Consider the following 14,792-nt stretch of genomic DNA (forward strand, 5'->3'; position numbering starts at 1 on the left):
GCAGGAGAAACATTACTAACCCACTCACCCTGCCAACAGGAAAAATAATAACGGAACACATGATTTTCTCAACAGGCCCCAGAGCAGAATTCAATGAAAGTCCACATCTCCGTGTGATAAAAATGCTATGCAATTAAGAATAACAGGTTTCATCACTCCCTGGATGGAGAATGTGTTTAAAAGCAAACGCCTACAGGGTACCTGAGAGTATGTGCGGCTTTGCCCTAAGAACACACACACTCATATTCAAATGCTGCACACACCACATGGCTCTGTCCTGAGGATGGTGAACTACACACACACACACACACACACACACACACACACACACACACACCCTCATTTAGGTGGCTTCTTTTTTGACAGGTATCACTCTAAGGGTTCCAGAAAGCCTCAAGACTTCATGCTGTTTATGGTCCAACATGCTGATGAGGCAGGAATGTCTGAGGGAGAAAAGTGGAAGGGCAGTCAAGCAAGCCTGTCTGGCTTGGGTCAAGAAACCTCAGTCAGCGCACATGACCTTTGTGCGAGCAACCGGCAGTGCCTTGTCTTGGCCTCCGTGAAGAATACTGGCAGGCCGTTTTCTCACAGCCAACTCTAGATACAGTGACACTGTTAGCTGTAGTCACAAATGAACGTTGACTCGGGGATATGACGGACGACAAGATCGCTTAACATCCTGGAGACTCCATTCCACCTGTCTGTCCACGGGTAGCATATGCCTCGAAGGTGATCTGCCTATACTTCATGCCCAGATGGTCACAGCCCAGGGACCACGGCCCAAACCTACTGCAAAAAGACATTTAGCCACATACGGAGCCCTTGTCCACATAGAAATACAGGAAAGGGGGTAGAGGCACAGGTCTTGGAGTGTCTCTGTCCTCTGCGGTTCAGGGACACTCTTAATGAGGGAAAACAAGGGACCCATATAGCCAGGAAGGGATGCACAGATCTGCCACTAGGCATCAGGAAAGACTCCTTGGATGTGTCCTCCTTGGAGGACTTCAGAAGACTAAGGAAGCCAGATAGTGTTCCTGTAGTCAAAGGGATGGCCTGATATGCTCTCACGAGGACACACCTCAGCAAGAAGGCCTGGAGTTGGAAGAGACCTGGCCAGACTGCAGGCCTTTGAGAATTGGCAGGCCACCTGAACATTGCTGAGGAGAGGCCTACGTCCAGGCTGCCTCAGTGCAGGCCCATCCCTGCCGGGCCCCTCAGGAGAGAGCCTGGGCGGACATTGGCTTGTCTGAGCTGAGCTGAAGGCCTCAGGGCTGAGAGCAGAGAGCTCCCAACAAAGTCACCTCCAACTGCTGGTCACACTCACTATCCTAATTCCGGCTAGACCCCTGAAGATATTTGCTCACTGGGTTCTTTGCTGCTCCCATAACTCTGTGAGCAGAACAATGGCTGGTGTGTCTGGGGCCTAGAGAGCTGAGGGATCGCCCCCGACAAGATGCTGGTGATTCTGGTGCCTCACAGAGGTAAACATCTGGACCCTGGAGCCACCCCAGGCCTCAGAGTAACTGGTGCAGACCAGCAGCAGTGATTGATGGAAGGGCCTGGTCTTCCAGGGCCCCTCACATAAATGCCTCCTCTTGCAGCCCTAAGATGGCATCTGCACTTCACCTTTGGAGTAAAAATAAGTCCAGCGATCTGTGGCTGGACAGCAGAGCCAGCAAGCAGCTGGGTCCTTGCTGGAGGCTAGTGCATCTAAACTGAACCAGCCAGGACTTAGCAGGTAAAGGAGACACTGGAGTCTCAGGGAGCCTGGTATGGCTTGAATTAGCCCTTGGTGCCCATGGCATTTCTGCCAGCCCAGCTTGCCCCAATCCAGCAACCCTGGCTAGCTGTGCCCAGGCCAGCCCTGGGCTCCAGGTTCCACATTGGGCCAGAAGCCCAAGAAGGGAGAGAAGCTGGACCTACCTAGGACAAGGGTCAGGAGCAAGGCTTCTTGCTTTCCACTTCAGGTGTACAGGAATCTCGGAGCCACCTGGCAGTCTTAGAGCACCTGAGAAAGGAGATGACATGAGAAGGCAAAGGCCTCTGCCAAGGGTTCCATAAGTCAGGCCTGGGTCAGCTTTGCCAAGTTGTACCTCTGTGTCCAGAGGCCATCCTTGGGTCCCCTTGATGGGCCCCTTGTTCTTCCAGACTGGCAGACATCTCTTGGGGGGGGGGGGGGCTGCTTTGGGACAACCACTAAGACACCCCAATCCGAGGGACCAGAGTCCCACAGCACCAGGCCTCGGGGCTCAGCAGGGTTAGAGCAGCTGCCTGTTCACCCCCTGGACTTGCTGGGTTGCCTGGGAGCTAGCCTCTGCTCTGTGGCCCTTGTCTCTCCTGTCACTAGAGCAACTTGCCTCTGGACTTTTGTCCTTCAGTCTGGGCCACGAGGGGACATAGTTTCATAGAGTGGCATTTTTCCCTCAGCTTTGCAACGACCACTGTTCCTGCTGGACATTTCCTGTCCCCTTGCCCAGCCAGTCATTAAGCTCAGCAGATGCAAAATAAAGTCTTGCCAGGGCCCAGCTCCCTCACAGTGATCAGTCAAACCAGAGATTGGGGCCTGCAGTCAGCATAGTTGAAGGACAGCGGGTGTGGACAGCTCCTGCGGAGACCCCACATTTAGCTGGGTTGTGGCCACCATGGGAGATTTGGGGCTGTGGTCCCCACAAGGTACCCCTTCCTTGGACCTCGTGATCACCAGGTGGGTTGGGACGCACAGGATGCAGGCCTGGCTAGTCAAGGCCTGGTACCCTGGGCCCCTAACTCCACCCCCTATTTGGAATCCTCTGAGCTCCCCGTTGCTTCCCAGCTGTGGTTTCTTCTTCCACCTGACTCTACCACACCACACTGACTCTACCACACCACACCTGAGGCATCTTTCCATCCCACCCCCTCCTTTCCCATGATGTCAGCAAGCACAGGAGTGAGGCGGGGTGTCCCTGAAGGCTCTTTACAAGCCACAAGTCAGGGAAATTGGGCTCCTGTTGGGGGGGGGGGGGAAGCATGGACCTGTCCAGCACCTCTTCATCTATCTTCTGGGCTTTGGGGTAGTGACAATCAGTTGCCTTGGCTCAAGCAAACAGTCCCTTCCTGGGATCTAGGATGGGACTTACTGCCGGGATGATGATTAGAATCCTTTGAGAGCCAGCAGGTCCAGGCCCACAGTTTTCTGAGGCCAAGGACAAGTCATATGGTAGGCTGGGTACCTTCTCCCCAGAGTAGAGGACAAGGTGGTCTCTATAGATAGGACTTCCTTCTGTATGGGTGACATAGCCTTGGCCAGTGAGGTACAGGTGGACACTGCTGGAGGATCTCTGAGAAGGCCACAACAAGGGAACATCTTAACATTTCCTGTTCTCTCTGAGCCTTTTCCCTCTGCCCAGCTTCTTCCTGCCTAGACAGAATGTGACTATGACAGCTGGGGGGCTTTGGCAACTGCTTTAAGCATTGTAAGAACAGGACTGGCATCCACACTGCAGGCGACAGAGGGCAGCTCCAAGTCTCTCACTGACAGGAGACCAAACTGCATTTTGGGTACCAGATTCCTGTGTGGGTTTCAAGCAGCTTGGACACAACCAGTGGAATCTCTTGCTTCCTTGGAACTCCAGGACGGGCTATATCTCAGCCTGCTTGCAATGTGAATACCATGGGTCAGTGTCCTGCCCCTAGGAGCCTGTCTCTGACAGAAGAATACAGGGCCCAGGCTCTGTCAGCCACCTGCCCTTCTGACTGGGCTCTCAGTGCAGTTGCTCAGAACCCATCACCACCAAACTTTCCTCTGAGTCTCCCAGGTTGCCCTGCGTTCTTCCTAACCCTGAAACTGGGCTTTGTTCTCGCTCAGAAAACGTGGGAAGGGCTGTCTACAAATGAGCCAGGCAGATGGTGGAATGAATGGGCAGTTAGAGGTGACTAAGAAGGGAGGGGCAGGCCCTGAGGACAGGCCACGTGCACAGCCCCTCCGAAGGGAAGGTGGAACCCGTGCCTGTGTTGGAGGCACCCTGCCGGTTGTGGTTGCAGTTCCCACCTAGGCCGGATGGCCATTCTGAGTACTGTTAAAGGCAGGGCTCCCTCTGCCCCAGCGGCGCTCTTTGCTCGCTCTTTGCTCTCCACCTGACTTCATCTGGAGAGTGTCTTTAGACACAGACACCCCTAACCACGTTTAATATATGGCCTCTGACACAGCTCCCTGCTAGCTCTCCTCTCCTGGATGATAATTAGCCTAGATAATAATTAGGCGCTGTGTTTCCATTCATATGATAGGAGCGTGCTGTATAATGCAAATGAAGCATCCTTGAAGCGCCTAGTCTAACCAATTATGTACACCCATTCTTGGAGCCACCCACCGGCTCCCCAAGGGGCATATAACCAGTTCTTGTAATTAAAGTTGAATTAAGCCATCAGCGGGTTCCCGGGGTGTGAGATCCCTGTATGGTGCTCACTGGCCACTCCAGGCACGCTTCTCATCTCCTGGCTCTCCTGACTTTGTGGGATTCCGGGAGCCAGCCCCCAGGCAGGAGAACCAATGCCAGAGAACACAGGGCAGAAGCTATGATGGGAAACCAGAAGCCAGGAGGAGCAGCAAGGACTCTCAGGTGTGTGTGTGTGGAGGGGGGGAGCTCTGCTAGCCGGAAGACTCACCCAGGAACCCCTCCCCAGAGGTTTCAAGAACCTCCTTCAAGTTCCCCTGCCATCACACAGCATATCGACACTACACGGGGGAAGGACGAGAGGCCTCGAGGTCCCAGCATGCAACTCCTGCCGGATGACACATGTGTAGCATGTGAACCCAATTACTCACCCCAAGGCCTCAAGGCTGAGTACTGCTTCAAGAAAACAATGAAGGGAGAACTTGGAGGAGCCTAGACATTTATTACTCATCCAGTCCCCAGCTAGCACCGACTGGGGACAGGGACCACACCACCTTCAGGCAGTAGCCTGTCTGCAGATTCAGAAGAGAGAAGAGCAGGGACCCGGCACTCCTGGTTCATTAACCAATTTCCAAAGCACACTCATCCATCACCATCTTTGAAGAGGAAGATGGTTAGCGACCTCCTCCCCACTAGACTAGAACAAGGTCACAAGGACTGCCTCCGAGAGCGACACAAGACGTTTCTGGCAGCCTGAACGAACCAGTGCACGCATGGTGCCTGCGTGCACCCTGTGTATGGTGTGAGCCTGTACGGGTGTGCCCGGTGTGTGCTGGAGCTGTCCAACCCGACCCTGCCCTGGGCTGAACTGCTACAGAGGACAGGTTACCCTGTCGGCCTGAGGGCCAGTGCCGCGTCTGTGGCACCAAGGGCTTTCCTACTTGTGCCTCTCACACACCTGAATGTTGGGCATCAGGCTGAGAAAGGGGGTGGAGAGATGAAGGTGAGAGAGTCCCTGGCAGAGAGGAGGGAGCTCAGCACTCAGGCTGGGTGGACAGGAGCGAGGCTCTCCCCACAGGCCTGTTTCCCCTGCCTGCAGTGGCCTTTTCTTCCAGATGGTCTGAACTACACAGACACAGGGGTCACTTGTCCTCCAGAGCCAATGACAGACACTGCGTGGCCTCAGGGTCTGTGGGACTAGGAAGAAACATTGGAACTGAGATATAACTGTCGATTAAAAAAAGAAAACCTTACTAGAAATGGTTAACCCTTTCAGGGTTGTAGCACGCTGAATCCACACCATGATGGTCCTGTAACTGTTCTAGCCTGCATTATCTTGACAGATTTGGAAGAAAAATGCACTTGAACTGGAGCTCGAAAATAAGGTTATGTGTGGGGCTGGAGAGATGGCTCAGTGGTGAAGCGCACTGGCTGTTCTGGCGGAGGACCTGGGTTCAATTCCCAGCACCTACACGGCGGCTCACAACTCTAGTTCCAGGGGATCTGACAGCCTCTTCTGAACTCCACAGGAACCAAGCACACTTGTGATGCACAAATACACACGCAGGCGTATTTGTGCAAGTCCAAGAGTGACTTCAAAGAGAACGTGGAGGCCTGCCTGCTATCACAGAGGCCAGCTGGCTCCGAGACATCCTGGTAGCACACGCTGATAGTGCTCCCTGGAAACAGGCCACGGGGGTGGCTGAAAACCAGAGGCTGCCCCCCACACCCCAACGCCCACAGCTGCCAGACCATATTCAGGAGCCACATGCAGACAAGGCCTGGGCAGGAGCCAGCACCTCCCAGTGTCTCATGATGTTATCACTGTTTGAGGAACATTCCAGAAGAAACGCGCCTGGTGTTTATTCAACACTTGGCTTCTAAGCAGCACAGAAGCCTATGGGGTGTTGTGCTGTACAGCCTGGGAGCTGTGTATAAGCCTGCGTATCACACATCCCAGCACCCTCCATTCAGAGCAAGCCTGCCGGAGTCTTGTTCTTCACTTAACACAACCCAATGTCCTGGGCTGCAGTGCTTGGCCTGAGGGCCCTTTCGGCTGTCTGCTGAGGGCGGCCGGTAGTTTAAAACTCCAGCCTGTGGTGGGTGGAGTAGCTAGAGTATACCGCAGTCGGCAACCCGAGGAATGCCAGTTTCAGTGTGATGCCCACAGCCTGCTCCTCTCCTTCCCAGCTCATGTGCAGTCAGCCCCTCTTTCTGGAAAACAAAACAAAACAAAACAAAAACCTCAATCTCCTCCAAAGGTAGCCTAGGGTGCTCATGGCCCAGGCAGCAGGAAAAGGTGGGTTTCTGAGCAGAGGGAGACTGTGGGCGGGCTGACAGGTGAAGCACCCCACACACCCATTTATTGCAGCATTCATCCAATGACAGGGCACAGAGAGCCCTCTACCCACTGTCCACAGCTTCCAGGCCCCAGGGAAATAGCTGGTATAGAAGGGGCACACCGCACAGGTATATGTGCCACATGCAGCTGCACACAGCTGCACCTTAGACTGCCGTGTCCCTCCCCAAGGCCCCTGGCTCCCCAGCACCACTGTCACCTCACCCACGACCTCTCCTCCCAACCCAGCGGGGTTCCACAGACTGCCCATCTCAGAGAGAAAACTGCTAGAACTCCAGATGCCAAGACTAATTTCCCGTTCTGAGAAACTTCATACTCCCAGAAGAGTCAGGGGTGTGAGCAGATTTGCAAATGGAGTCACTGTAGACGTAGCTGAGTACATGGAGTCAGGTGGGACACACGTATGAGCCCAAAAGTTGGTAGCCTGTGGCAGGAGGTTTGCCACAAGTTTGAGGCCAGCCTGGGCTACACAGTAAGACCCTGTTGCAACAACAAAAATATGCTCAGAGTAGGGGTCCCTAAATTCAGTGTGACTACTCTGAGTGCATGCACACACCAGCATACACACTTGGGCTTCCTCTCGACTCCCTGTCCCCCAATCCTGAGACCAGAGCAGACAGAGGAGCAGTATGGGGCGGGGCTCTGAACATTCGGCCTCCAGACTGTTTCATTATGCCACCCAGCAGGAAAAAGGCTCCCACCATCCCACTGGTAGGCCACTCTCACAGCAGTACCAAGCCTTGTGAAACTCCTCGTCATCCAAGTGCACAAACCTGCTGGAGTAGAGGAAACCAGGGTGGGGTGCTCAACAGTTTAGGGGGCCTTCCATGCATTCTGACTTACGGTATTTTCATCTGAATCAAAGGCCAGCTCTAACTGACCCCAGCGAGCAAAAAAGCTGTGTGGTCTGTCCAGGCTCGGGGGTCCTGCTTTAGCAGACTAGCAGTTAGGAACACCAGAGCAGAAATGTAGAAGAGATTGAGGACACACGACTGCGGAACATGTCCCAGGCCACACTGCAGCATGGCTCCTGTCTGTCTGCTGAGATGAGTTCCCTCAGTGTCCCAAACACCAGGACTCGGGACGGCTTTCCTTCCAACCACCACACACGTGAGGATGGGGCGGGCAAGCCCAGTCCTGCTTAGGACAGAAAAAACTCTCTGTGGTCAGGGTCTGGGTTTGAGAGGGACACCGCTCAGCTAGGAGTCCCTAACTCTGGGGCCACCGACTGCTCTTCTTGTGCTGGGCATGTTTTGTTGACAAAGTACCTGGGAATGAGTTTAGGAGGAAAGGTCTGTCCCTGGTGGCTTGGCCCAATGGTGATGACATCACGCCATGAGGCAACAGTCAGTTCATGTGACTAAAAAATCAGAGGATCCCAATGTTCTCTACAAGAGCACACTCCCAGAGATCTAACCTGACTGGGGTCCCTTCCTTGGTGGCAGCCCAGTGCAGAGCAGAGGCCAGAGAAGCCAGGCCTCACCTAAGGATGGAGGAACCAAGGTACTGCTGTGCCCCACAGTCATTTCATCTGCTATGTAATCTTCAAGTCAGCACGAAAACCAGGGAACCGCACGCTTTCACAGAAACGCACTGCCACGTAATCTACGTTTATTCTATAAAGATTAGAACACACACAAACCCAGCAAATTCCCTTCATCCGCTGCTTTCTTGGGATCTGCTTCCTGTGTCCGTCCACGTGCTTTGTCTGAAGGGAAACAGGGTACCCACAGCCTGTAGCCCTCTGCCTGCCCACAGTTCTAGCCTCTGGCCAGCTGAGCGCCAGTGGTCAGCCGGTGGTCATCTCTGACCACTATTTGCATCGATTCCGAGGCAGTCCCAGTGATGTCTGCTTGACTCTTCTGCTCAGTCCACTAAAGTGTCCTCTGCCGGGGGCCCTGACATGCTGTAACTGACCTGAACGTGAAGCTGGCCTTGTGGAATGCTCTCCCAAGAAGGACCCTGAAGGGTGGCCTTGTCTTACCCAGCAGAGGCATCATGAAGAGGTGGTAGCCACGGCCAGACTAGAGTCCCTTGAAGCCACATGATAGAAACCTCAGTACAGAGAACACACAGACGGAAACCCCGAAAACCCTGCCACGTTGGACAGCGCCTGCATCACAGGTGGGTTTAGGCACACGTGGCTTCTCCCAATGAGAACCTACTGCCCCGCAGCAAGGCAGCCCCAGTGCCATCAGTAGATGGCTGGAATGGCCTCTAATAAAGGGAACTTAACTCTGTGTCAAGACCTGTTCACTCTTTTAATTAATTAATTAATTAATTAGGCTTGTTGAAGTAATATTTCTGAGTAGTCCTGGCCGTCCTAGAACTCGCTTTGTAGACCAGGCTGACCTTGAGCTCAGAAATCTGCCTGCTTTGTCACACCCAGCTTAGGCCTATTTACTCTTATCCACTTTCATTCACCAGAAGCCCAATGGTGTCCACACCAGGACTGGGGCCCTCTCCCAGGCAAAGGGCCGAGGCCCCAGTGTTGCCAGTCCCCATTCATGGGGGCTGGGGAGCTATGAGCATGTGAGTCCCCTTGTAAAAGGCTAAAGACCCTTGGGGTGAGGGTGTATGTGTGTGTTAGTAATCACGGCAGCAGCTCCCAGATGTGAGGGGAACATGGGTCAGCCTGAGTTGTGAGACTTGTGGGTGCTGCCCTCACCTTTCACATCCTGAAAACACACTAATGCCTAACATAAGGCCATCTTGCCACCCATCTAACAGACTGGTAGGCTGGGCCTGCTCTGCCTCTAGGCAGGACCATTTGCTTCCCTGCTCATAGTAGTACAAGGCAGTGAGGAGCTTGGGCTGAGAGAGGTCAAAGCCACAAGATATGGCCTGGCCAAAGGGAAATAGTGTGAGAGGCAAGGTGGCCAGCCGGGGTGCCCTGCTGTGACCAGGATCCCAAACAGAGCTGGGACGTCATGCTGAGTCTCAGGGGTAGAGCTACTTGACAGGCCTCCAGCTTCACACTACTGAAGACCCTGCCGATCCCCACATGAGCAGCCATCCCAACTCTGCCCTGCTGGCTGGGGACCCTGGGCTTGCTCAGCAGGGAACCAGGACAGCTTTCCTAGAGTCAGCTCAGCCTCAGAGATGCAGGAGTGGCTGGCTCATCACGGGAAGTGAAGCCACAGATGGGCTCCAGGCCATGGAAGCCACAGTCCACAAACCACTTTATTTGTCCTCACCAGCAGCTCTTCCTTCCCCTTCCCTAGGTCTCAAGTCTGGGGAGGTGGCCATGCAGGTCCAGGACAGTATTCAAGAGCTTCTGGCACCTCCACCCACATGAGTCCCTGGGCTCTCACAGCATATACTGTCCTGGTCAGAGCTGTTCGCCACCTTCCAGCTGCATCTGGTGTGCTAGCTGCTGTCCGATGGCCAGCAGGGGACTGGCTCTGTAGGCTGGGCTGGCCAGCAGCTCCCGAAACCGAGTCCTTTCTTCGTCACTAAAAGAATGGAAAGCAGAGGTCAGCATGGGGAGAACAAGAACCCCCAGGGCCCACACAACTAAAGCTGGAGCAGACAGCAGAGTAACCATGAGGGATAGTGCCAGGGCATCAGGACTTCTGGCAGGAGCAAGAGCACACAGGCTGCTGAGCACACACCAACCACGGGTGGGGTCCCTCTACCAGTAGGTCGAAGAGGGATTTGCGAAGGGCTGCTGCCAAGGCAGAAGCTGACAACAGGGAGTAGTGGCAGTTCACATGCCCCCAAGACAGCCTTATATAAGAGGTGCCTACCTCCCAAATGAGCCCAAAATAGATGTGCGCTGGAGAGCTTTGAGCAATGGGGCAGCTCACAGCTAGGACACAGGCAGCTCCGGGGGCCTAGGTTCTTCAGTGACCCTGACCTCTCAGATACACAAGAGCCTTGGCTGTCAGTTCCTCTCATCCCTTCCCCTAGCTCAGCATGGCCGCCTTCAGTCGTGCCTGGAGACACAGGACTGTGTTGCTGCCACATACAATGTCAGTCAAAAGAGAAGGCAAATGGCCCAGTGGCTCATTCATATGTTTGAACTTTTGGTCCTCAGCCAGTGGAACTATTTGGGAAGGATCAGGAGGTGTGGCCTTGTTGGAGGAGATGTGTCACTGGGGGTAGACTTTGAAGTTTCAAAAATCCACACCAGGCCCATTCCCTCTTCTTCTCTACCTGCTGCCTGCCCCAGCACCATGCCTCCCTGCTTCCTACCTTGACAATAATGAACTAACCCTCTGAAAAGCTGTAAGGCAGTCCTAATTGTTTCCTTTTGTAAGAGTGGTCATGGTTGTGGTGTGTCTCCACATCAATAGAAAAGTGATTAGGACGGACGGCGAGGATGCTGCAGGTGCAGCAGCAGAAGCAGCTGTGGGGACGAGACATATCCCGGCAGGTGGAGCAACTGCTCGTTCCTGCCACAGTGCAGAGGGAGCTGCCCTGGTCCAGGCTGGGCTATAGTGGAAGCTCGGGTGACTGCCAGAGGACAGGTCAGGGGGATGCTGACCCAGCAGGAGCTGTCTATACCGGTTGCCTTCAGACAAAGTTACAGAGAAAGAAGTATGTTCACAGGAGAGAGGAAACAATTAAGAAACACACAAGCCTGAAAGGAATCAAGTGAAGATGAATTAAGAGGTGAGGTGTGGAAGAGAGATGAGGCCAGCCTGGTCTACAGAGCTAGTTTGAGGACAGCCAGGGTTACACACACACACACACACACACACACACACACAAGACAGGATGTATCTCATCGGTAGATATCTGAATGTTTGAGGCTCTAGGTACAATTCCCAGCACTTGGAAGAGAGTTGAGGCTCAATACAAATTTCTAAAACCAAAAGTAATCATTAAAAAGACCTTTCCTAACCCACACATTGAAAGGACATGAAGGACTGCAGGAAAAATTGACACAACACTCAATACTAACAAATAACAGGTTCTATGCAGACAAAGAAAAACATCCTGCATGGGTGTGAGATCCAGGCTGCCTCAGGTTCCCCCAAAGCTTGCACAGCACTGGAGCTAAGTCTCCAGGGGCTGATATGCAGATCTCATGGCCAAGCTCACATCTGAGAACAATTCAGTCAGCCAGCAGGACAATGCTGCTAAAGAACAAGGTGTGGGGCTCTGTGTGTATGAGCCACGGTAAACACATGTCCCAGCCACCACCCCAGAGGCTGGGGAAGGGTAAGTCCTACACTAGATGCCATCACCTCTCCCTGGAAGCACTCCAGATAGGCGCCCAAGACCTAACTACAGGACAGCAAAGTAAGGCCTCAAAAATGTCTCCCACCCAGAGTCAAAAGCCAAAACCGAGGGACTGGAGAGATGGCTCAGAGGTTAAGAGCACTGGCTACTCTTCCAGAGGTCCTGAGTTCAATTCCCAGCAACCAAATGGTGGCTCACAACCAGCTACAATGAGATCTGGTGCCCTCTTCTGGCCTGCAGGCAGAACACAGTATACATAATAAATAAATCTTTAAAAAAGAAAGAAAAAAAAAAAAAAAAAAAAAAAAAAAGGTCAAACCTGGTCAGAGAAGAGGCTAGGAGCTAGAGCAGGGGAGAGGGTGGGACTGGGGCTGCAGATCAGGAGATGAGGAAGAAGGCCCTGTTGGGCATGGTTGTACTCACAGGAGCTGCTGTCTCTGGGCTGTGCTCATCCGGCTAAGCTCCACTGGCCTGGGCTTGCTGGTCACCCTGCTGTGGACACAGAGAGTCCAAGTCAGTCTGACACCACATTTCCCCAGAAAATTTGCTCTGTGGCGCCCCGAGGAGTTCCTGAGTTCCACACTGCACACTGGCTGTGAAGACTGGCTCTAGATGAGCTGTGTCACCCGTGTCACCTGGCTGCCATATCTGGGGTTGACAACCACAGTGTCCAGGGTCTTCTTGTCTCACTCCCCAAGGTTCTAGTGTGATACGGAAGGGACTATCACCCCTGAAAACACATCACGTTTGTACCTCGAGTCTGCTACCTGCCCAACCTGAGTGGAGGACAAGCCACCTAAGTGGCAGGCAGCCCTGGAGCCTTCACTGCACAGCCAGGGCAGGACTGAACTCTGAAAACACACGGCACTTCCTGACATGACATGGCACCTGACATCTATCCTCTCACTTTTGATGAGTAGAGAGGGCTATGCTACTAGAGGTATGTGGCAACTGCCACTCTACTGTGACGGTAGGAGGCAGGCAAACCCCACATCTACCCTATAGATGACAAAGTGAACCGAGAAGCCTTTTGGGGCAAGAGAGTTTTGCCTGCTGACCGACCACCAGACTAGGGTACCATGAGAAGACTCTCAGGGCCTTCCAAGCCACTGCACTGGGTCTAACTTAGGGGGTTAGTTTGAGGGTCTGGGGCTCAGTGCCAGGCAGCACATCTCCTAAGGTCAATTCTATTACTTCCAGGTCATGGCAGGAGCATTCCTACAACATGCCCAGGAACATGATTCAATATTTAAAAGAGAGAAGCAGCCCCACCCAGCAGCAAGGGACCTGGGCAGAAAGGAAAAACCCAGAGCCTAGCATCTGACAAGATGCTAAAAGAATGAAACCCAGAAAAGGAGGCAGCCAGAGGAAAGGCGGAAAGCACCATGCCCTGGGCCAGTACCTAATTTAGACTCCTGAGCAGGAGGACTCATCTATTCATGTTCCTTTTCAAATATGCATGAACGACACTTTTGTGTCTTCTCGTCTCTTTCTCACACCCAGGCCTCTGGTCTCCCTGGGAAAGGACTGTTAGGCTGCGTGCAACCCTCTTTCCCTGCCCCAGTCTGTGAGGATGGAAACCTCCTGCCTGTTTGATCAGCTTCTCCAGACACCTCAGAATCCCTCGGTATGAGAAGCAGCACCTAAGCAGCGGTGGCCGGTGCCTGGAGGACAGTGTGCAAAGGAACACTGCCCCAGGGGACCTAGCTTGTCACCTCAGTCCCACTGGCTGTGTGATGGGGAAAGTCTCCCTCAATGCAGTCCAGAGCTGCTCTGAGTATGGAGGGGGCAGCCCAGGTCTTACAGGACTCTGTTATGGGCGCAGAGAGATCCTGAACTCAGGCCTAGAAGCAAGAACACAGCCTGACCCTGTGAAGTGCCTCCACATGCGGATGGTGGACTTCCTAGAGCACAGCCTCATATGGTGTTCCATAATTGAAAAATTTAAAAACAGTAGATTTCCAAACATACAACAGCCAAAAATAAATTCAGAACCAAATGCAGAATGAATCCAGGATGTTTTCGGCAGAACTTGCCCGAGTTACCTCATGCACCTTTGCTGCAGTCTTGGTCCTGGAGTGTAAAACACAGCAGGCACTGCCAACCAGCACTGCCTGACTCCTGACTCAGACACGAGGCTGTTACATGGCAGGAGCGGCAGTGTTCTTCCTGAACCAAGTTTCTGGCTCTCAGAGAAGCACAGTGGTGTAACTGTGGAAATAAATACTTGGAAGGGGTTCTTATGGTTCTTCATGCCAGGATCAAATCTGGGTATCTTTGCACTGTATTTTTAGAATGCTGGATATATACTTTTTGTTCTTTATTCTGTTTACTATGTGAGACATCATTCTTAGCATTTATGATTATAAAATAAAAATGCTGATCAACTCTGGAAAATACTAAAGATACTCTACATCCTTAGTTAGCAAATGAACAGCCAGGATTTATTTTTTAAAAAGATTTGTTTTTATTTTTACTTATGTGTCATAAAGATGGCCCAGCCTGCATTAGCTTCTTCCTGGCAACTTAGGTTTTCTCTAACCTCAAGAAAACATGTGGCACACTTCAATGGAGGGATGGTTAAAAAAAATAAAAAGAATGCCTGACTCGATGGGCACTGGTAGCTCACACCTTTAATCACAGCACTTAAGAGGCAGAGGCAGAGGCAGGTGGATCTTTCAGTTTGAGGCCGGTCTGATCTAAAAAGCAAATCCAAGACAACCACAAAGAAACTCTGTCTCAAAAACTAGCTCCCACCGCCGCCCAAAAGTGCCTGCCTCAGTCTGAGAAGCTCGCAGCCAGGAGGAGCCTGAGGAAATGGAAGGAAGGCACATCAGCGTTCCTCCTGTTAATTACAATTTCACCGGGTGGTG

The 14,792-nt window shown here is 52.8% G+C and overlaps 1 protein-coding gene across 3 annotated transcripts in view; it reads right to left on the reverse strand.

Annotated features, from left to right (window-relative positions):
* Positions 1–6,140: 6,140 nt before the first annotated feature.
* Slx9 (SLX9 ribosome biogenesis factor) overlaps positions 6,141–14,792 on the reverse strand; it is a 32,384-nt gene continuing 23,732 nt past the window's right edge. Inside the window, exons 7-9 of one of the 3 annotated variants that reach the window (XM_055607106.1) lie at positions 12,343–12,411; positions 10,044–10,184; positions 6,141–6,584 (exon numbers count right to left, since the gene is read on the reverse strand). In XM_055607106.1, the coding sequence (XP_055463081.1) occupies positions 10,061–10,184; positions 12,343–12,411 (193 nt within the window). In that variant the 3' untranslated portion in view covers positions 6,141–6,584; positions 10,044–10,060. Of the gene's footprint in view, positions 6,585–8,323; positions 10,185–12,342; positions 12,412–14,792 lie in introns of those variants that run through there. The other 2 variants (XM_055607107.1, XM_055607105.1) reach the window with 2 other exon arrangements.

This window comes from Psammomys obesus, unplaced genomic scaffold (genome assembly GCF_907164565.1).
Source record: "Psammomys obesus unplaced genomic scaffold, mPsaObe1.curated_primary_1811, whole genome shotgun sequence".
Classification (NCBI taxonomy): Eukaryota; Metazoa; Chordata; class Mammalia; order Rodentia; family Muridae; genus Psammomys; species Psammomys obesus.